The sequence below is a fragment of the Brassica napus genome, chromosome A2 (assembly GCF_020379485.1).
Source record: "Brassica napus cultivar Da-Ae chromosome A2, Da-Ae, whole genome shotgun sequence".
NCBI lineage: Eukaryota > Viridiplantae > Streptophyta > Magnoliopsida > Brassicales > Brassicaceae > Brassica > Brassica napus.
Window position 1 is genome coordinate 16176990 of NC_063435.1, and position 23948 is coordinate 16200937.

Sequence of the window (23948 nt, forward strand, 5' to 3'; positions counted from 1 at the left end):
AACGCCACAAGGAAGCTTGACAATAGGATAGATCTCGATCAGATCTGAAGGTAAATGACAAGGAGCCAATCCAATCGACTTTGTATTTAACCAAAAGGCAGAAGATCGATACAAAGCCGATACAAAGATACCTCAAAACCAACATGCAGAATCATTCAACCCGAAGCTAGGGCTTCAATAAAATAGATCTCATCTAAAACGATTAGAAAGGGCATGCACCAATAACCGATTGAAACGCAGGATGATCAGCTCCAACTTCGATCTCTTCGGAGAAGAGATCTACTGTTAAGTAGAAGGAAGCAAAGGAGAGATCATCCTCGATCATCACGGAAAGACAAAAGGATTAAACCCGACTCCGGCTCTGTGAAAGCCGCCTGATTCGGAGAACGAAAATCTGATTTTGTGACTTTCTAGAGAGAAGGCAGAGGTTATATAGAGAGGGAGAGTATCAATTATTTCTGAATTATTGAAAAACATATATGCACTATTCCTATACATATGTACATTTATTATGTTTCAATTAGTATGCATGTCTGGTTTCCCAAACTAACTCAAGTCTGAATAATAAAACGTTTTTTTTAATGTAAAATGAAAATTTAGTATGCCGTTTTGATGTAAAATGAAAAATTAGTATGCATAGGTAGAAATTGTCTGAAAACAGCATTTACATGTTTATTTGTTTGTTTATGAATTAACTGTTTTTATATTTCTTATATTAAATTAAATTAATAAAATTTTAAAAGTGAAGAAACATTTTCGGTATATACTTCTTTGTAGAGATTATTGACCTAAGATTATTTTCTGTTCAAGTAAACTTTAGACCTAGATTAAACTTAAAGTACAAAAAAACACAAGTAATTTAATGAATTTTCAGCCTATAGCCAGTATATTTCGTGGGAGAACTACTATTCCAAATTTCAATAAATCAAAGAGATTACAAACACTAGATACCTTGTGATTTAGATTTAGGCTCAAGCTATTTTATCTATTATATCGTTGTCTTATTTTTTCTTATGCTTTTTGTCTGGTTCCTAATGTGTCATACTTGTAAGTTTTTTCTTTGCTACATGTTTCAATTTACCTAATTTACTCAAGAACCTATACTACATGAATGAGTTTCGGATTGGGCTGTCATAAACCTTGTTTTGGGCCATCACAGCTAAAGATGAGGTTCAACCTTTTTTTTTATTCGGCTGACACTGTAACCAGGGTCATCTCAAGAGGGAGGACCAGCAGTGCAATGGCCCAGGGCCCATCCCAAAATCAAACAAATTTAATTACAGAAACGGGTCCAATATTTTTTTGTTTTCTAGCAAGGACCCATAATATTATGTTTAATCATCTATAATTAATTAAAAAAAATTGTTCAGGAGACCAGTAAAAGTTTAAGCCGGCCCTGACTGGAACACGCACAAAATATCCACTATTTTGATGCAGCCCAACATGGCCCAACTCTGCCCCACTCTCAAGCCGACAGCCTAGGAAATCTCTTTTTCTTTCTCGGGACTGAGAGAGATCAGTCTAGACACTTCGTATATCTCTCTTCTTTCCATGCAAAAGTTTGGTTCTCAACTAGTGTTTTCCCTCTCATCTCTTCTTTTTGATAAAACCCTCTGGTTGGTTTACTAGAATCCTTTCCTCCAAGCTTCCATGCAAGAAGGCAGTTTTGACATCTACATGTTCTAGCTCAAAGTCTAGATTAACCACAACTGGTAGCATAACCCTTACAGAGAAACCCTTTTAAGTTGGCAAGGCGATACATAATTTCTCTCTCTACATTTGTGACTCATTCTTGTAAACGATTTGATTTCCATGTGTTTAGCCATTGAAATTGCTAGAACGTTTTTTCCCCCCAAAAGTTATTATATTGATTTGGTAATTTTATAAATATGTATGTCGCTCGTAATTTTTTTTACATCAACTGAATTATTAGATTATGGTCACCAAAAACATTTTTCAATTTCTAGGAAAAATGTGGTTTGAGATAAAAAAAAAATTAAAACAAGTTCTTATAGACATGTTTAAAAAAAACATGAAAAAATTCATAAGATAGCCCTTTTAGTTTATTTTTATAAAAAAATAGTCTTCAAAGAGAAAAATGACCAAAAGAAATTTCATTAAAGAATAAAAATACATTTTGTTTTGGATGAAATTTCAAATATATTGAACTATCAAAAGAATGTTATGTACAACTCAAACCCTTTTAAGAACTGAAAAAAAAAAACTGTTCTATAGATATGGTATCTACTTCTATGCTGTTACTTCAAACCATCTTCTCAATAACTCTTCTAGCTTATGGTTTGGCTTGTACTTGAGTGAACAAATTATGTTTTTCATTGCCTTATATATGTGCCCTCACAAGCTGTCTGTGGAAGCTCTCGGCTTCTGGTGTCTTCTAGCATTCATTTCTCTCCAAATATGATAGATTGTAGTCTGGAACAAGAGTCTAGCCAGACATGAATCCATTCCTTTCACTCACATTCTCTGCAAGTGCTGCAACGTCCACTGCCAGTCCGGATTTATCCCATTTCCTACAAGATTCCGATCCAATCTCTCCCATACTGTATAGGTGTAAGGACATACGAAGAAAAATGTGGTATCTCGTCTCATCTCTTTCTCCACATAACTCAAAGAATAAAAATACATTTATATCACAGGGTTAACTAATCTAGACTTAGAGTTTAAAATTAAGTGGTAGGATTTTGAAGGTAAAATTTCAAATTTTTTAAAAAATACATTAAAAATTTAAAATAAAAAACAATTTTGATCATTTTTCTGTCTGAAAACTATTTTTGTGACAAAAAATTAAAAATAACTATTTAAAAGAATTGTCGTTTAATCATTGATACTTGATGCATGTCTGCATCATGAATCTTTGATGGTACATACTAAATTTTTGTGTTCATATACTAAGATAATAACTATTAGGTTCAATGTAAATTCCTTTCAATGATTGATTTGTCGTCACGCTTATTCGAATCCTTATTTGAATTTCAACCGAACCACGCAAATCATTAACAGGTCTAAAGTGTTGATTAACGTAATAATCCGTATATATCTTTGCGGCTAAAACGATTTTCTATTACGCATGCAAATTGCGAAACTGTGATTTTACTCTGTTCATAATTATTGGTCAAATACCTTTGGACCATCAATGTGACTTTTGTAGCGCGATAGATATTGCCGACAAAAAAAAAATATTTATGGTGAAAATAATTAAATTAATTTTGTATTGTCGAATTAAATTGCTTATCAGATTCAATAATACCCAACTCGATGCTTTAATAGTAATCAACTCCGACTGAGAAGAAGCTTCACCTTGACCTGACAATGCTGACTGAAACGCATATGGGGGGAACTGAAGGAATCACACTGGATTAGCAAAAACGTGTATATTGCTAGAAACACTTTTTTTTTTTTTATCAACAACATTACAGACTCATATTGACCATGTAAACCACGCTGGAAGATGTTGATCCATGTGAACGACGAAAGACGTTTGTGTCCTGACACTGCGTGCTAGGTTATCCGCCTTTGTATTTTGCGTTCTTGGTACATGAATAATCTCTGATCGTATGAAACTCTCTTTCAGACTCTTGATATCTTCCAAATAACTTGCAAAAGCTGGCCATTTTTCTGGTTCTGTAACCATTTTCACCAATTGAGAACAATCCGTTGCAAACACTTTAAAAAGGATAATTTGTATTATTTATAGTTTTAACATAATACAATGAAATCAAGAGAAAAAAAATACCACTTTTAAAAGGAATAGTTACTTAATTAGTTTTTTTTTAATTAAAAAAAAACAGAGATAAAAAAAATAACAGTTTTCATGATGAAGGCAAACCTTAATTTATAAAAAATAAAAAATTACAGTAGACATTATTAAAATTATGAAACTAATTCAGTTAAATCTTATATTCTTATACAATATTTCATCTATAAATAAAAGTTTTTCAATGTTTTCTATCGAATTTAATACCTGCAACACTAATACAAACCAGTATTTTAGATGTTTTTTGTTGTTGCTAAATTGTAAATATCATTGGAAGGGTTAAAAGGTTTTACAAACATAGAACCTTATAGCTGGTCCATCTTGGCAAAAATAAAGAAAAAACAAGATGGAACAAAACGAATGGAACAAAACAAATGGCTGCAAAATATAGTTGACAAAGATAAACAATTAGATATATATATATTAAAATGATATTTGTAAATATTTATTGAATGGTATGTAAAAAACTTAAAACTATTTGATGCTATTATATAAATATTTTGATTTGACAAAGATCAAATATTGGTAGACCTATGTATGATATGATTCGACCTTTCAAATCATTGGTGCGTCACTATTACATTTCGCCTCATCTTTATCCCGGTTTACTCAATTACAAATGATTAAAATTAAAGAGAAAGGTAAAGTAAAGATTTAACATTATAACGAACCAAAAAAAAGTCTTTAACACTTTCTTTTTCTGAAGAAAGGGGGATAAAATTAACCTCGTTGAATTCATTTGATGACACGATACTAGAAGTAGGGATGGCAATCAAGGAATTGGACCGTGGACCTGATCCGTAAAAGCTTGTTGCAGGATTGGATTGAGCCTCTATTTGGTAAGTCCGCAAAATTGCGGGTCTCGCGGGACGGGTTCAAAGTAGGACGGGTCGAAAGTAGGACGGGTCGAAAGCAGGACGGATCAAAAGCAGGATGGGCTTAACCTGCTGAAGATCCGCAACCATAATGTGGAAACCAAAATTTACACTGTCGATTTTCGTTAAAATTAGAAAACTAGGAATACCTTAATTTTCCAGAGACCCCGGATCTTTGCGGAGCCAACGACAAGTGACCAAATAGATGCGGAAATATGAAAAGATAACAAAACGAATTTTGAGAAAACAGTAGATCTTATTTCGAATCCGCGTAAGAGCATTACGATCATTACAAGAGATTATAAAAGCTTTGGCCGCAAAGGCTGTCAGCGAGTTACCTAATTCTGGTGACTTAAAACCTTAAACCTAGTTGAGTCGCAGCGCGATAACAAAAGACGAAAAAGATACAAAAAAGGTTTTTGATTGATTTCAAATTAAACCTTATTAAAAGCGGCCTACGTACCCCTTTCGAGGATCAAGCCGAACGTAGTTCAATTGATAGAGCTGGACGAGATATCGAACTGCCTAGGCGAGTCCGTCTAGTAATTGAGTGCCAGTCATAGAAACCAAACTTGTCGAGAATAAAGACTAAAGTTTCTAATCGCAGAGAATTCTGAGTCTAAAAGAGTTTCCCCCTTTTGCCTCTCGCCTAGGACTCATTATATACTTGCTCCTAGGCCGGTTTGCGCTTTCCCCTTTCTGAGTCTAAGATGCAGTTTTGTCTCTTCTCAGTTTTGCTTGCTTATTTTTCCTTCTCTTCTCGTGTTTGTTCGCCATTTTCGATATTGATGTTTATTCTTTGAAACTTGCCATTTATCTTCCGAACTTGACTGTTATCTTCTCTTTAGAAACAACGTCAATTTTTATAAAAAGGTTCAACGAAATCGTATAGTTGAGGCAGCTAAGGTGCTAAGTTAACCGTTGCCGTTATATACATTTAATTTGAATCCATGCGAGAAAACAAGTCTTTGCGGTTTTTTTTATCGTAAAGTTTCAATGGTAACTCCAATCGAGACGACACAAGAGATGTTTTGATCGAGATTCGAAGGAGAACGCAAAGATGGAGGTAAGGGCGAGCAATCCAAGGAGTTTAGACGAGTCTAAGACCATCTCCAATGGTTTCCCTCATTTTTTCCCTCAAAATGATGTAAACTCAAAATGAAGTTGTGATTTGCTCCAATGGTTCCCCTCATTTTCTCCCTCAATTCATATTATATTCATTTTTCAAATTTTTATTTATTGCAATTAACACCTTTTATTTTATAAGATTTTAGACTATACTCATTTATTTTTAAATTCTACAATTTAACCAAACTTTAACTTATAAAAAACAAATATTTATTACATTAATAAAGTTACATAACAACATACAAAGTAATAGTAGAATTTTACTTAAACAGTACTATTACTATATTTTTTCCACTTTCTATTAGTTATATATATCGATGGTATTGTTTTCTATTTTATTTTCTTGTAATTATATATTATAATTTATAAAATTATAAGTTATATTTTGATAACTAATTATTAGTAATTATATTTTAAAAAGTTTAATCAGTATATACATGTTGGATATAAAGTTATAAAAATTATGCTTAATGTTAATGTTTTGTTTATGCATAAAATAAAGATTGTCAAAAGTAAAGGACTATTATGTAAATAAAAAAAGCTTGACATCAAAATGAGGTTGTGAATAGTGTTCCCTCAAATTTGAGGGAATACAGTTCATATCCTCATTTTTTTCCTCAAAATGAAGTACCATTGGAGATGGATTTCCCTCATTTTTTGATGTTTCCCTCATTTTGATGCACCATTGGAGATGCTCTAACTTGTTTCCGTCGTAAAATCTCAACGGAAATTCCAATTGAGACTAAACAAAAAGCGTTTCAATGAGGATTCAAAAGAGAACGCAAAGGAGGACCCTTTTGAGGCCTGACAGGTCGCTATGTAGCGAATAGGAGCAAGCCAAGAAGTTTAGACGAGTCCAACTTGTTTTCGTCGTAAAATCTCAACGGAAATTCCAATTGAGACGAAACGAAAAGCGTTTCGATCAGGATTCAAAAGAGAATGCAGAGGAGGATCTTTTTGAGGCCTGACAAGTTTTTACGTAGCAAGTTCGAGAGTTCGGTCGCTGCGTAGCGACCGAGTTCGGCTTGAGCTCGGTCGCTACGTAGCAAACCGAGCTGTGTAGCGACCGAGTTTGGCTTGAGCTCGGTCGCTACATTGCGACCGAGCAGTGTGCGTTCTCGGTCGCTACATCGCGATCGAGCTGTGTGCGTGCTCGGTGCTCAGTCGCTACGTAGCGACCAAGCTTTTAGCAACCAAGCTTGGCTAGAGCTCGGTCGCTACTTAGCGACCGAGCTGTGTAATTGATTTGCTACGCTTCCTTTTTCCACGATTAACCTAGGGGTTTTCCGCGGTTTTTGGGAGAACTAGTTTTACTTTTTCGAGAATAAAGCCTCAAGTTTCTAAGTGCAGAAAATTCTGAGTCTAAAAGAGTTCCTCCCTTTTGCCTCTCGCCTAGGACTCCTTATATACTTGCTCCTAGGTCGGTTTGCGCTTTTCCCTCTATGCCCTTAAGCCGCATAGCTCAAAAATGGAGATATTCTGTTTTTTCGATCTTCGTGATTATTTTCGGAAACTTTACATTTATCCGCGGAAACTTGATATTTATCTTGTCTTACGAACCAAGCATAAACCGTCATAAGACTTATGGGTTTTCGGTTAAAAATTTGTAAGTGGGCTTCGAGCTGCGTTTTAGGTCTCTTTGGGCCGTCTTTGACTCTAAACGTTTATTACGGTTTCTTCGATAAAAATGAACTTCCTGCGGTTTTTATCGTAAAGTTTGACTGATGACTTTGAGTGATGAGAAACAAAGAATTTTTTAGCCATGGCCTACGGGAGCCAGCAGTAAAGAGTAGACGAGAATGCATGGATTCGTGTCGTATCGACATTTTGGGAGAGCTCGGTCGCTATGTAGCGAACAAGCCGTGTACGTGCTCGATCGCTACGTAGTGACCAAGCCGTGTACGTGCTTGATCGTTACGTAGCGACCGAGCCGTGTATGTGCCCGGTGGCTACGTAGCGACCGAGCAAGGCAAGAGCTCGGTCGCTTCGTAGCGATCAAGCTTGGTGAGAGATCGGTCGCTATGTAGCGACCGAGCCGTGTGCGTGCTTGGTTGCTACGTAGCGACGGAGCTGTGTACGTGCCAGGTCGCCATGTAACAACCGAGCTGTGTACGTGCCAGGTCGCCATGTAACGACCGAGCTGTGTGTGTGCTCGGTCGCTACGTAGCGACCAAGCTTGGCTTGTGCGTGGTCCGATTTCCATACTTGAGCTTGTCCGCGGTCGATTTGGATATGTGTATGTTGCCTTAGGAAAATTGGTATTTAGTGGTTCGATTGAGATTGGAACAAGAATTTTTCGCAAGGCTCTTTGTAAAGATTATTTTTACGAAGAGTAACTTTCGTAAAAAATGTTCGTGCTTATTTTTTTGGAGATTTTGATGTTAACTTCGTCGTGACTGTTTTTTACCCCAACACCTAAGTCCCTATTTTTGTTTTCGCCTAAAACATTGAGAGAGAGAGAGAGAGAGAGAGAGAGAGAGAGAGAGAGAGAGAGAGAGAGAGAGAGAGAGAGCCTTTGATCTGCACCGGTGGAGCTTCTTCGAGTCATCAAAAGTAGTTTGACAACTCACTTTCCACCCAAGAAGAAGATCTAGTTCCCGCCATTGGTTCTTCATAGTTTTGCCTATATGTATTTGTTCACATTATCATACATTTTGGAGTTTTAGGTTCCAATATATCTTTGACTGACTTCTATTATTCTTATTTGCAGAAGATGAAGTTGATGGTGAAGAAAAGAAATTTTCATCTTTTTATCGCTTGTTGGTGATAAAGATGAAGAACAAGAAGTGTGATTGGTGTTTTCTTTTTATTTATTTTTGGGATTAGCATCTTTGATTTGGTGTTGGTTTTATTTAATTTTGGATTCAGAAAACTAAAGCATTTGTTATGAACTTATGAGTTATAATATTTGGATTCAGCAACTAAAGTATTGTTTATTTTCCAAATGTTTGGAGTCTAACAAAAGTAAAGAAACTAGTGTTTTGATCCAATTAAAATCTTCAATTAACAAGTGTATTGCCTTATCCAGTTCAATCCTTGACTAAACTCACTTAATGATGCGTCATGAAACTGATAAAGCGTCATGAATCATGTTTTGAAGCGTTCAGGAGCCATATGTCCGTTTGTAATTCTATGTCTGCCGATCCAAAAAGACCTACATGTTTTGCGGTACGGGTTTGGTCAGTCATTTTGAGGACTGCAGCCTGCGCGGGCCTGACCTGCCGTGACCCGCTCAAAGACGAGCCCGCTGCAGTACTGGACGAGACGGGACGGATCAACCTGTTTGACATTCCTAAGTAGGAGCACGATCAAACCGAAAACTATCTCTCTCTCTTCCTCTCTAAATTTTTTCCCTTCTCTTTAAAAACTATTTTTCCGACTGCGTTTGGTGGCCGGCGGTGGCTCATCTGCCACCAGGTATCACCCTTTTTGGTTAGTTTTTGTTATTTGACTAATATCGGTGTTTATATCTTTTGATGTGTTCGAACGTTTTGCTTCCGTCGCGGATATTATTTTCCGGTTACGGATTCTATTTTAGGTCTAGAGTTCTCTTTCTCTTCTATTTTTAACTAGGGGGTTTTCCGGGCTACACCCGGATTTTTTCCTATACTATTAATTTAATTTGTATATTTTTATTTTAAAATGAACAAATTATTAGCTATACAATTATAAAATAAATTAAAATTTAAAACTATTCGAAATAATTTTTTTTATTTTATTGAAATTTTATATAGGATATTAGTAAGATTAATAAAACGTTGACAAATTATTAGTTAAGATTTATACATGTTCTTTGTCTTGGTTATTTATTTTTATGTAAAACAATTGTAAACTTATAATTATTACTGTATAAATTTTGTTTGGTTTTACAGTTATTAAGTTTTTATTTTGGTACTCGTCTTTAAAAGAAAATAACAACCGACTTGTAAACCGGTTCTTTATTTGCTTTCTTCAATTTATCGTTTTAATCATAACTAGATTTCCACCCGCACAACCGTGCGGGTATACATTTTCACATTTATATATATAGATATTTGTTTTACATAATTATTATATAGTTTTAATGTTACTCACATATTTAAATGTTTATATAATTATGCCAATATAATAATTTTATAGTTTTCATGCTGTAAATTAAAATCATCACATATATATGTTGCTTATTATATATTTGTCTTATTGAATTTGCGTTTGATTACTAAACTAAAATTTTTAATGCATGAAACAACATATATGAAAACAATTTTGTATTTAATTTATTATAATCATGATCCGTAATTCAAATTGCTAGAATTTTTAGTAATTTTTTAATGTTTATTAATTTTATATAATAAATTACTGTATATTAAAAAGTTTAAGATAAGTTAAATTTTTATACATGTATTATATAGTTTACTAATATTAACCCGTTCTACCAACATATTATATTTTTAGCATAAATATTTTATATTTATGAAAATAAAATATGTTCACTTATCAATTTAAAATAATTTTATCATATTTTGTTCAATATAACATTTTTATTTTAAAATAATAGATATTATTATAAAATTGATAAAATAGGATATGATTTTATTCTTTTAGTAACATTTCATTACTAATTACACAATTAGTTGAAAATATTTATATTCAATTTATGACAATTAAGATCTTATTATAATCTTTTTCAAGAGATTTGTTAGAATTTTAATTTTTTTTTAAATTAAAAGATATAAAAGATATTATGATTAAAGTAGTTAAAAATATTATGTATATTAGCATTAGTGATATACATTTAATATAAAATTTAAATGATGGTCAAAATAAAAATATCACTCATCAAAAAATCATGATTTTTATTTTATTAGAAAACAAATTTGAAAAAAAATAAAAAAAAATAAATATTTATTTCTAACAAAATATTTAAAAATTATTAGTAAATGTATTTTTGAAATTAATTAATTTCATTTTATTTAAATTTTCGTTTATAAACCAAAATTATATTCAATTTTAATTTCTAATTATATTTTATGATAATTTAAATTAAAAGTAACTAATTTTTGAAAGTAAATTTAAAAAGATTCTAAGAAGATTTTAAAAAGATTTTGTTAGAACATTTTAAATATATTCATTTGTATTTCAAATAAAAAGATAAAGATATTAAAAGATATAATAATGAACTTATGTAAAATATGATATTTTCTATTTTTGGCAATTTCCCTTTTATGGGGAAATTTTACTTTTACACTTTGTTGGATACCACTTTTCAACTTTACCATAAGACTAAGGACATTTTCAAAAATACCACTTTCATTAGTGAGCAAAAGACAATAATATCCTTACCTTATCTTCTTCTCCACCATCAGTTTCTCTCCCTCTCTCCGAGTCCCCGTCGTCTCTCTCTCACCGTCGAGTCACCGTCGTCTCTCTCTCCTTCTGGCGTCTCTCTCTCTCACCGTCTAGTTCCGGTGTGTCTCTCTCACCGTCGATCTCTCTCTCACCGTAGACTTCCGGCGACGAAATCGATTCAAAATCTCCAAGATGTTGACTCCTATACGTGATTCACAACTTGTATGTCTCTAATTTCTGTATTTGTTTGTTCTCTAATTTCTGTATTTTTTGTTTGATTCGATTTTGTGATTTCTCTTATCGAAAAATCAAACAAGGTTTTCTTAGATATCTCATTTAAAGAGGTCGATCTAAGAGAAACTGATTTGATAGTGAAACGTTGAGAGTGAAAACATTGAGTATTTGAAAACTTAAATCTGGTTTTGGAGTCATATTAAGATTGATCTGAATGGTTTCGGCTAAGAAAGAGATTTCCCGATAGTGAAAACTGCATATTAAAGAAGAGATAATTTACGATAGTGAAAACTGAATATTAAAGAATTATAACCCCTTATAAATCTGGGTTTCATGAGATTGTTGATAAATACAACTCAATGATTTATAAGTAAAGAAAAAAGATGCATGAAACAAAAGTCATAGGTACAAAAGTCACAAATCAAGAAGCCATGGCAAACATGAAGACTAAGTTTATGGCTTTATGGGATGGGTTTTCTACTGATCGTAAGTTGAATCCTTCACCTTTCAGATCACTCTAGTGCAGTCTAGAGCATGCTCTACTTGGATACAGTAGTTTTTAAATGAGTATAATGGTTGCTTTGTAGCGAATGCGAGGGTGATGGTACTTGCTGCAACAAACAGACCATCAGAGTTTGATGAACCAATAATGAGGAGTCTTCCTCAAGCCTTTGAGATTGGAATGTCTGAACATAAGGAGAGAGCTGAGATATTGAAAGTGACGCTGAAGGGAGAGAGGGTGGAGCCTGATATTGACTACGATCACTTAGCTTGTCTATGCGGAGGCTACACCGGATCAGACATCTTTGAGCTCTGCAAGAAAGCAGCTTACTTCCCTATCAGAGAAATCCTAGAGGAAGAGAGAAAATGGAGACCATGTCCTCTAAGTTTCATATGAAAATGTCCAATGCTGTTGCATTCACCAAATTTGCAAGTGTTGATGTTGTGAGTTGCTATCATTTTGTTTGTCAGGTACCTAGGACATTGTCACAGTTGGATTTGGAGAAAGTTCTTGCTACGTCGAAGAAGACGCTAGTTGCAGCAGGCGAGTATTGTGGATTGAGATGGTCAAGGGAACCAGATGAGGTGGAAGCAGCTACTTTGTGTATTTTTTTTGTTTGAAGAAATTCAACGAAGGTAGGTTTAGAACATGTCGATTTAAGGGAAAGAGTTTCAATAGTAAACATTGAATTTTCGAAAAATTATAAACCTTTATAAATCTGGGTTCAAGTAATTTTAGGATTTTCGTTCCTCTGTTATCCAAAAAACAAATAAGGTTGATTTAGACTTGTCATTTGAATAGTTCTAGTTAGGAAAAATATTTTCGGATAGTGAACATTGCATTTTAAAGAATTATAACCTCTTATAAATCTGGGGTTTAGGATATTGTCGATAGTACAACTCAATGCAATACAAGGTTTTATAAATAAAGGTTGTAAACAGGAGTTGATCATATATGTCTATAAAAAACATATAAATGTGTGAATTTGAAAACTCTCGTGTTTTATTATTATATATTCTTTGTAAGGCTGTTATCGAAATACATGAACATTATGATTGGATAAGGTATTTTTAGACCGTGATTAAAAGTTAACATCATCTTTTTATTTTGTCTTACAGTTAGATAGCAATGAATTGCACATCTTTGAGATTGCCTCTGAGGATTTATGAAGCTGGAACAGAACCAGTAGACAATTTAAAAGTGATTATCCAATCGGTATCTTTGTCAATAATGTGAAGTGTTTATAAAAGATTATAAATGTAGTTTTATAGGAGTTTATAAAATTATAAGTAGAGACTTATAAAACGTTGTTTATTCTTTGTTACATCTTGTGGTTAATACAGTGTTTGGATTCCCTGAGGAATACAAACATTTCATGAACCCAACACCTCCTGATCTTGATAACATGGATCTTAACAGTTCAACAAGGATATAAAATGAAGAAAAGCTAATGGGAACAAGGATTTGTGAATTTACATTTTGTAACGTATGATATAAGGCAATAACACATGAAAGAAGATAAAAATGAAGAGCAAAGGAAAGATAAAGAGCAAATAAGAGTTTATAAATCATTTATAAAAGTTTATAAAACAATCTGTAAAGTTTATAATCTTTTTATAAAGGTTTATAAAACAATTAATAAAATCTATAAACCATTTATAATTGTTTATAAAAATGTTATGAAAGTTTATAAACAATTTATAAGGGATATGCATACAATTTATAAGGTTTATTGGTTTTTGAATTACTTAGAAAGTCTCTGAAATTATTTATAAGAGGCTATAACAATTTATAAAGACTTGTAAAATAATCTTTATAAGGATATATAAATAATTAATAAGAGTTTATAAATCATTTATAAAATTTTATTAAAAACAATTTATAAATATTATAAACCTTTTATAAAGGTTTACAAATTATTTGTAAGAGTCTATAAACCATCTATAAAGGCTTATAAAACAATTTATAAAGTATATAAACTATTTATAAATGTTTATTACAAAAATTATAAAAGTTTATAAATCATTTATAAGGGGTATGTATATAATTTATAAGGTTTATAGAGGTATATACAGGTTTAGAAATCAATTGGAGATCTTAAATCAATTATAAGAGTCTATAACCATTTGAAAAAGCTTATTAAACAAGTTATAAGAGTTAATAAAATAATTTTCTAGGATTTATAAAGGTATGTAAATAATTTATAAGAGTTTATAAAATATTTATAAAAACAATTTATATGAATATGTTCTAAACAACCGACTTCGTCAACTCTTTAATGTTGTTCAATTCAGTCTTAGAATGTGTGTGAGTTTCTCTCTACAACATTAATCATGCAGTTATTTACTAAAAGTTAAATTTGTTCCAATTTTTTAGACCTTTATAAAATATAAATCTGGATTTCAGGAAATTATCAAAAGTACTACTCGACGATTTATAAGTCTTTATAAAAAAAATTTAAATAAGATTTCAAGTAATTTTAGGATTTGCTTCCTTCTGTTATCCAAAAAGCAAATAAGGCTTAGTTGGACTTGTTATTTGAATAATTATGGTTAAGATTAAGATTTTTGGATAGTGAACACTACATTTTTACAGAATTATAATTCTTTATAAATCTGGATTTCAGGATATTGTTAAAAGTACAACTTGACGATTTATAAGTCTTTATAAAGAAGTTTTTAAACAAGAGTTGATCGGATATGTCTATAAAAACATATAAATGTGTGAACTTGAGAAGTCTTGTGAGGAATGCTAGGCAGAATAAGTATAAAGAACTCAAAAATGATTTATAAACGTTTATAAACTGATTTATAATGGCTTACAAGTTAATTTTTCTAAAGTCCCTCAAAAAGATAATCAACACAAAAAGACATATCTGGTGAAAGAGCCACGTCCTTCAGCAAGGGATATACTGCTTCAATCCTCTCTGTAGACTGTACAGCGACCATGCTTGTGATCATAATCAAACAAGCTCATTTCATGGTTTAGTTTTATAAATACTACTACTTACCTTAACTCCTGTGGATGGAGAACAGAATGTGAGAAGCACCAAGATCTCAAGTGAAGGAAGTGGAATCAGCAGTTCGCCCTCCCTAAGAGCTCCATCTACAAGTACTGTCTGAGCCCTTGGACGCGACAGCATCCTAATTAAGAGATGTCTGAAGAAGATGAGAGAGAAGAATGTATTAACAAGCCAACTCTGCAACTTTTATAAAACATTATAAATATGTAATTCTTTGATCGCACAAACCACGTTCTTGTTCAGAGTCCCTCTTGCTTCTTCAAACAGCTCACCAACCTCGTCGATCTTCAAAATCTGAACGCAAGCCAATCACATATTATTTCTACGCATCAGCACTAGCTCACTTCCAAAAGCAAGATTCAAAAATAATATGCTTTCGTAACTCAACAAACTCATCTCCATCTCCACTGTTTCTTTAGATATTATACACAAAACAAGACATAAAAAATGAATCTCATACAGTACCAAACATAACGTTACATTACCAAAATACCAACCTTCTACCTCATATATTGCACATATTAAACTTTGCTAGTCAAACTACAAATAGTAGCATTGTATTACCTCAAGAAAGTGAGGTACTTGATATGCATATCACCATACATATTCTCCACAGCATCCTATAAATCCAAAAGCTCACAGCACACCTTTGTAATTCCCTGCAACATTACCAGATCAACCAAGAGAAGAAGTAATCATAGAATAATATTACTCTGAGGTTAGAAATTAAATATATGTTAAGCTCTATGTCTTTTGATTGCTAACAAATCAACAGTAAGATTCTAAAGGACTCAATTTATAAGGTCTTATAAATTTGAGATTTGAAAACTTCATGAGAAATTTTTTGTCTTCCTTTCGAGAAACAGATCGATTTTGATAAACCAACCTACAATTATAGAAAGAGACGAAAATCACCATCGATTATCCTCTTACCTTTGTTAGCGTTTCTTAGACGTAGGGAAAGAGATCGTCTCGTTCGTCTAAGCTTGTAGAGTCTGTCAGCTTTTCGGAGAACTCGTTATCGTTAGATCTCGCCGGAAAACTCGTCGTCAGATCTCGTCGGAAACTCTTCAGTGTTCGTAAATCTCGCCGAGAACTCGTCTTGTTCGTTTGAGCTCATCAGCATCGTCGGATCTCGCTGTACAACTAGTCAGAAATTTTGCCGGAGAACTCCTCAGCGCCGGAGAACTCGTCAACATCGTCTGATTCGTCGGATTTGATTACTGGTATCGTTCATTTTGGATCTGAGATTTGAAGAAATCTTGGGGAAGAAAAGAATAGTTTTAGGTTTAATTAGTTAGGGGTATAATGGTATTTTGCCTATTAAAATTTTAATGGTAAAATTGGTTAGTGTAAAGTTGAAAAATGGTATTAGAAAAGTGGTATTAGTGGCAATTCCCCATGGTCCAAACTAAAAAAATCACACATGAAAAAAGTCATGACTTCTGTTTTAATATATAAGATTAAAATTTATCATTTATAGTTTGCCATTTAATTTATATTTTTTTGTGTTTGTTTTGTGATGTAAAGAAATTTCGCTTCATGATTAGAAATATTTTTAGTTGTAAAGTTATAAAAGGTTTACTTTCTCACAGTTGATGTAATATTAATTTTACAGTTTCTTGTTTTAATAATTTAAGTAATTAGATTTTACTTTGGAATAATTGTAAATATTAATATTATTATTTGATGTTCTGGGTTTTTTGTTTGTTTGTTGGGTAGTGTTTTTGTGCTCGGTCATCTCTTTTTGCAAGGCCGCGAGTCTATTTGCTCAAACATGATCTTGAATTCTCGAAAACAGTTATCAGCGACGACTTCAAACCCAAATTAAAAGCTCTCTGTAATTTATAAATGGTAGCTATGATGCTTTGATAGTATTGTGTACAAACTCAATATTCAACTCTACCTGCTTGATGAAGCGTTTGACCACCAGCTTTAACCCTTCCAGAGTTCTTCCGGTGCACCTTCAACTTCAACCACACCATTCATAATCTCACAAATCTGTTTAATGTGAACAATGTAAACCTATTGTTTAGAGTTAGAGTGTAACAATCAGCCATTATGAATACAAATGTACCAGTGAGAACCACTTTTCTAGGTGTCCTGACGCGTGCGAGGGAGATGAGCATGTTAGTCTCTTTGTTTCTAGACGTGTGTCCTTCGTCGAGGATAAGCAAAGTCGGCTTCTCGAGGAGAATACGTTTACAATCTTCTGACACCTCATCATCTATGATAATACTATCATCGCATATGATCTTTGCAAACTGTTGGTAGCCTAGAAAGAGTATGCTTCTCTCTTCAACCCATTCTCTCAGAACCTTTAGCTGCTGTTTTCTTGATTCGGCTTTGACGCTGTAGAGAGGGATGTTCTCCACCGCCCATTTAGTGAACTCTCTCTTCCAAGACTCTATGATTCCCTTTGGGAGGACTATTAACGGTTTGGCTTGCGGATCCATGGCCATGAAGCTTTGGAGGAAGCTGAAGAGGAGGAATGTTTTGCCTGATCCCGGCGCGTGGGCTAAGATGCACCCGCCTGGCTCCTCGGATGTGAGGTTGTTGCATAGGAACTTGAAGCCTACGATCTGGTGGGGTCTCATCTCATAGTCGTGCCTTGGATGGATGAACATCTTGTCTCCTAAGATGTTGTTGGTGTGAGAAGAAGAGTGGGTTTCTGTGAAGTCCATCCTCGTTGTTTCTGTTTCTTCTTCTTGTTCGCGTGTGTAAGCTCTTCCTGATCTCTTGGGCTATATGAGGGAAGAAAGTTAGATTTTAAAGTTGTAAAGATTTGTCAGTTGAGTATGATCACTAACCTTGTAGTAGACAACTTCGATGATGTTTTCGATGGGTGTTTTGATGAGTCCACAAACACGGCAGACTTCTCCAACGTCATCCTTGTAGATGAAGGAGTGCTCACAGTCTTCGGTTTGTTTGGGATCGTTGTCTTGTACATTCTCCACCGTTACCTAACAATATGCAAACAAAGAAGAGCTGAAAACGCTAAGAAATGCACAGAGAAACTGTTGGTCAATGTAAAAGAAGTAACCAACTTTAGATGATTCTTGAGCAAAAGCCATTTGCCTCCAGAGTTCTGCCTCTTCTTCTTCATAAACTCCATTTAGATGAGTTTCATTGTCATCATCAGTAGGTGTCTTGGATGATGAATCCTCCTCGTTATAACGTTCAGGACTGGCATCAGATCCTGAGCAATCTTCAGTCTTTACAACATAAAAGATGCAGAGCTAAGATCACAAAGAGTTTAAACTAATAAAAACATTCATTTATGCAATAAAGCTTACAGTGACTGATTCTTGAGGCAGATCCACTGAGACAGAACCGTTCAAGAGTTTCCTTTTGAGCTCACAAAGCCTCTTAACATCATCAGCTAGCCAACCGTATTTGCTCTCTTCAAACCAATCAAGGAGATCCAGTAGAAAGAATGGGTCAGGACGCTTGCCGAGTTCTGATTGGCTAATCCTCTTGCTCTCCGACCTCAAAATCCAAGCTGTGTTTCACCAGTTAAAAAAAAATTCAGACATGAATCCATCTCTTTGCACCAAAAGAAGTTCATTTCATCAAACAAACTAAAAAAAGATACGATTTTTAATTTTACGACAGAGAGAGGACATATCAAGTTGTATCCTACTACTACGTTGAGAAGAAAGAGAACTATTAATATCAGTTATAAGCATGTGGGATAAGAAAAGAAGAAGAGAATTGGACCAGAACATAATCACGAACCAAGGAGGAGGATAAGTGGAGCTGTAGACATAGTGGAGTGTATTCTTGTCCTTCACGTCCCTCAATCTCAATTTTTTTTATTAACTCCAATTGATATATTAAGTAAGAAGCAACAAATAGAAGATCATTTCCATACCTTTGTATACAAAGGTTGTTACAACTTCTGATACTAAGCTTCTACCGCTGCCTCTCCTTGATTCCATTTTATCATGGTGGTCCTGCAATGCAAAATTTAAAAGGAATAAGTAAAAGACTATGTACATATTCATCTAACTGGAAGATTATCAGAATCTCTACACGGTCCATGGCTGTCGGACTCAAGTTCTCAAGGACATCCGAGTGGTGTGAAGCAAAATTCTGCAATTTGTTCTCCACAAACCAGCATAATCAGCAAAGCACACAATTTTGATTTGCATTGACCATGATCTCAGAGCAAGCAATCCCTCAGATTCATGAAAATCAACGAATAAGATCTAGAAAGCTATGTAATTAGATTAAGAACGATAAGAGAAGGAAAGTACCTCATTGAACAGCAAGGAAATCGTAGTCACAAATCACAATGATGTTGACAACAGCGTAAACCCTAACCTTCGATGGTGCAATGGCACGCACGATAGATGTTCCGATCTTCTGCGCTAGTGTTTTAGATACCTTTTCCTGAGATTGGTTTTGTTGCTCCTGGAAAATTTGTTGACGGTAGAGTGACTGGGACAGTCATTAGGTTTTATGATAATGCACGTTTTGGGTCGTAAATGAATTTTAGTGGGTCATAAAGTAACACCCGCTTAAGTTATTTCGGCTGCAGAATATGATACAGAACGGGCCTTGGGTTAGAAATGGTTCGAGTGAAACGACGTGGCATTTTGCCTACTCGTGATTGGTGTGAATTTTTGTGCTGACGTGGATAGCTTAATATTTCAGCATATTTGGCTTTTAGTAGTGTGATTAGTCTGGTATACTAGATTTGCTGATCAAGTCAAGGGCTTTTCTACTTTGTTGGCCATCTTCAGTTTCAATTTATGGAAAAGTCAATCTTTGTTCTGTGATATAATAGGCAAAGTATTTATTCGAAGAATTGAAAGTTGAGTTTTCTCGTGTCCCTTCGGTGAGAACCGAAAAATAGTCATAAACCATTTCATCAAAAACGAGTTCCAACAAATACAACACTTACTCATGAGAACGGATAGCACGTTTAATATTGGTTGAGTTGTCTTTTAGAGTTTTGTATTAAGAGATACCTACTTTAATCTGATCTTGTTTGGCATTCCTTAACATTTGAGAATCTAGACTCTAGAGTAGTCTTGCTTTGCTAAAAAACAAAAGGCAATTATGAGCCATTGTAATATATTATCTATATAAAATATCATTTGACAATATTTGCTTGATCAATCCATATTTGTAACTCAATCGATCCATGTCTTATTTATAAACTCATAAGTGCTATATATAAACTCATAAACTCATAATATATTTCACCTCAACTCATTATACAAATCTTCAAAACACCACAAAAGTAGTAATCATATAACAAACAACAAAAAACCTAATAAAATATGGATTAACTTATATTTAACAAAATAACAATACACATAAGAAATAGGGAATTTTCATAAGAAACGTAAAAAGAAAGTTTTATTAAAGATATGGAAAATGTTCATTTCATCATTGTGAAATAATACTAATTGCATGCATATATCTATTTCTACTCTTCTATTTAAGTTTTGATAGCAATATAGAGTAAATCATGCATGTACACCCTTGCAATTATTATTCCTAATCCAAAAAAACTATGTAAGATTGTCTTAAGACTGCAATAAATCAACACAATAGGCAAAAAAAATTTAATACACTCCAGTTTATTCCTTTGCTATGTATCGTCTTCTTCATCACCATCATCTGTTAGATCATATCTTCAATTGACAAAAGATTTACATCAGTTTTGTTCGAAGCGTAAGAGGAATCAAGAAAGGAGTTTAGGGTTTATAAAATGATGTGATTGGGTTATTTATATTTTATCCATTCTTTCTTTTTTGTTTGTTTCTTCTCCAGTGCTTCGCTAGAGAAACACGATGACAATAAAACTTGAGCTTTTCGAAGTTTAATTTCTCCGAAAGAGTCAGAACAAAGGAATAACAGATTTGAAATTTCTTGAATCCATAGAGAAAAAGGTATGGTTTATGTTGTGAGTTATCTCCATTGATTCTAGATTTTGCTTTCATGTCTTTTTTAAATTGAGACAATTATGACAAAGCAGGAAAAAGACAAGAACTTTGTGTAAGAAGCTTTGTCGTTCCTCTTCTTTTCAAATATGTTCTTGTATGAATGTCGTAACTGGTTAGTCCAAATTACTAAATCTCCAACATTTATGACAAATTTTCTTCCTTTACGATGAATACTATTGTAAAGTTCGAAACTTTTAAGGGATAATATTCTCTTGTCTTAGATTTGTACTCAAAACCTATTATTTGCAGGAGGAGACATGGAGGGTGATGACTAGCCGGAAAAAAACAAATTTACATATCCATTATAGTCTTCGTCTTCTTATCATCCTTTATTTATTTTGATTTTTATGAAGCCTTTTTAAGAAAACACACTAGATTTTGACCCGCGCTTTGAAAGCGCGGGATTATCTTCTTGTTAACAAATTTAAAACCGCTTGTATGTTCTCAATTTGATTAGACCAGACGTTAGATTTTTGATTTAGTTCCATAATGTTTTTTGGTTTTCAGCAGTATTTTGAAACTCGTCCGGATCCGCGGTCGAACCGGTAAACCCTATGACCCGGCATGTAATTCCATTTAGATTTTTGAAAAAAAAAATATTATTTAAAAACCGGTAAAAGTCGTTAAAACCCAGAATCCGGCTACCTGTTGAACCACTTGTTGAACCAGAACGTAATTGCTACTTATGTTTTTCTTAGATTATTTCAGTTACATTATTAGAATCTGTTTTGTATTCTAATTAAAATGTTAGATTTTTTAGTTTAAAAAAAAATATCGTATAACCATATCGATTATGAATCTATTAAAAAAATTAGTTGATGAAATTTGGTATTAGTTTATTTACCTTGTCGATAAGCTATTATAGTTTTATGTTTTAATTTCAGTTTATTTTGGATTTAAGGTTTAATTTAATTGATAATAAATTTGTAAGTTTATTATAAAGTAAGGAATTTATAAGTGTTATATTATAGTGATACACATAAATTTATGTAAATTGTTTATTTTCGTTCTTTTTGTTTTTACCCAATAGATTAAAGTTTTTGATGGTGTAGAAAATATTTATAAATGATATTTTTAGTTGAAGGTATTTAAGTTTTAGATGAATTTTATTTTCTTGCAACCACTAACATAGTTGTGAAGGTTTAACTATGGATATTAAATTTATAAAAAGGTTAGAATATGTTTTTTTTTTGTCAAAACAAATACATTTTAAATATATTATGTGTTTGAAATTGTGAAAGAAATTCCAATATATAAATTCTGGAGTGTATTATAATTAGTAATTCAAAAGAATATCATCTTTTATTTTAATAAAATACTTATTGTATTTTTTGGGGACTATGTTTCTTTTCAATTAATTTATAAATGATGGTAAAAATTGTTATCAAGCAATTCAATGGCAGGTGAGAATCATACCTTCATCAACACAAACGAAAGAGCAGGGTTGTTTTCCCAGGTATAGCCTATTTTTCCGACCAACCTATAAAGATCAAACATTTGAAGCAAACAAACAAAACTAAGTGAGCTTCATAAACCGGACTTCAAGTGCTTGATGATTTACTATCATAGAAACAATACCATAGGCGTAGAAAGAGTATTGAGAGAAGAAGGTCTTTTGCAAAAAAAGGTCTATCGAGAATGGAAGCTCTTGAAGTAGCTTTCCCTTCCACCAAAAACCTCAATTAAAGCAGAACAAACATTAACATATACATTGTAACGAAAGAAAATAAATTTTCTTTTAGGAGAGACTCATACACAAACATCAACTACATAGTTTTTTTCTAACGATGGTGAGAACCAAACATACCTAAAGTCAGAGATCAATTACCTTGTATAACTATCAGATCAAGAACATTTATGGAAGATCCAAAACTAAGTATAAGAAAAACCTGGTACCGGACATTAGCATCTGTAGAGGAATAGTTTAGCGTGGCAGAGAAGCTTCTTCCATAAGAAACAGATCGACCTCTTGCTTTTGATTTTGAAAATGATTGTTTCCAGATTTTGATTAATCACTTAAGCTTCAGCAATCCATACCACTCATCTATAAGAACATTCTGGATCTGTAAAAGACAAATCATACTTCATAAGACACTGTCTAACCTTTCGCAGCCCTTATTATCTCCAGATCTCATAATCTGAAAACAGCCATCTGTACATTCTTTCCACCTTTGTAGTCTCGTAGAATCCGCAAATCAAACCTCACAAGATACAAATGAAAATTTTACAAAAAAAACATACCTATGAAACCAATAAAGTATTGTCCTCCATAAGAACCCTAGAATCTCCTATCCGGAAAAGAACTTGCATCCTTTGTTAGACTCTAATATTGTTACACACTTATTAAGCGGCGACAATAGGGAATATTTGTTTGGTTGATTCAAATATTAAAGTAAGGAAAATCGTGTTTGTTATACTAAATATTTCTATTGCCGATTTTTCTGTATAATAAGCAACATTAGTTATGTTTTAATTAAATAAGATGTGGGTGTTTAAAAAACAGTAATTTCAAAAAATATATAATTTAATTAAAATCATAGCTTAAAATAATCCAGTGGCAGAATCTTGTAAATATTGTTGAAACAGGAGGGCACCTCAAAAAAGAACCTTTTGTTTTAATAGTATTGATATGCATATCTATCTTAATTTAATTGTTATCTGAAATACTTTTAAAATATAGGTTTTATTTGGAGGTACTGACATTTCAAATCTTTACAAACATAATTATATTGCCAGATTTTAAAACTTTTATTCGGATTAACTTAGTAATATCAGGTTAAAACTCATGCATACATATTACAAAATCTCTTATAATAATCATCTCAAACCCATAATGTATATCTTGTAAGCCTCCGCCTCCACTATCGTGTTCATGAAAGTTCCCGCTCAAGTAATGTTGTTGGATTATCAATTATCAATAGTTGTTCACTTTTAGATATCTCTTTTTTCTTTTCAATTTCGGTTATATTGGAAGCTACACAAATTCCAGTGATAAGAAAGAACGATGACCGTCTGAATGTTTGGTCTTCTCGATTAAAGGTGTTGGGCCTTTTTTTTTTTTGACGCTGGTTGTATTCAAATTGTAAAAAGAAAAAACCTCCAAAAAAGTAACACACTGAGGATT

General features: G+C 33.1%; 2 protein-coding genes across 2 annotated transcripts; one reads left to right on the forward strand and one right to left on the reverse strand.

Moving 5' to 3' along the window:
* The first annotated feature begins 10954 nt into the window (after nucleotides 1-10954).
* Nucleotides 10955-12938, forward strand: LOC125586902 (outer mitochondrial transmembrane helix translocase-like). The gene is made up of 2 exons (XM_048756751.1): nucleotides 10955-11826; nucleotides 11928-12938. Exons 1-2 carry the CDS (start codon nucleotides 11724-11726, stop codon nucleotides 12236-12238), a joined length of 414 nt encoding a protein of 137 aa, XP_048612708.1. The 5' UTR covers nucleotides 10955-11723; the 3' UTR covers nucleotides 12239-12938.
* Nucleotides 12939-14609: 1671 nt separating this feature from the next.
* LOC106358963 (protein CHROMATIN REMODELING 35-like) lies at nucleotides 14610-22727 on the reverse strand. Its single transcript, XM_048752698.1, has 13 exons — nucleotides 22721-22727; nucleotides 22403-22487; nucleotides 22241-22304; nucleotides 19191-19280; nucleotides 18864-18959; nucleotides 18739-18820; nucleotides 18161-18372; nucleotides 17912-18079; nucleotides 17675-17827; nucleotides 15798-17608; nucleotides 15429-15523; nucleotides 15093-15158; nucleotides 14610-15000 (listed from the first exon to the last, which is right to left on the reverse strand). Exons 1-10 carry the CDS (start codon nucleotides 22725-22727, stop codon nucleotides 16850-16852), a joined length of 1716 nt encoding a protein of 571 aa, XP_048608655.1. The 3' UTR covers nucleotides 14610-15000; nucleotides 15093-15158; nucleotides 15429-15523; nucleotides 15798-16849.
* Between the last annotated feature and the right edge of the window lie 1221 nt (nucleotides 22728-23948).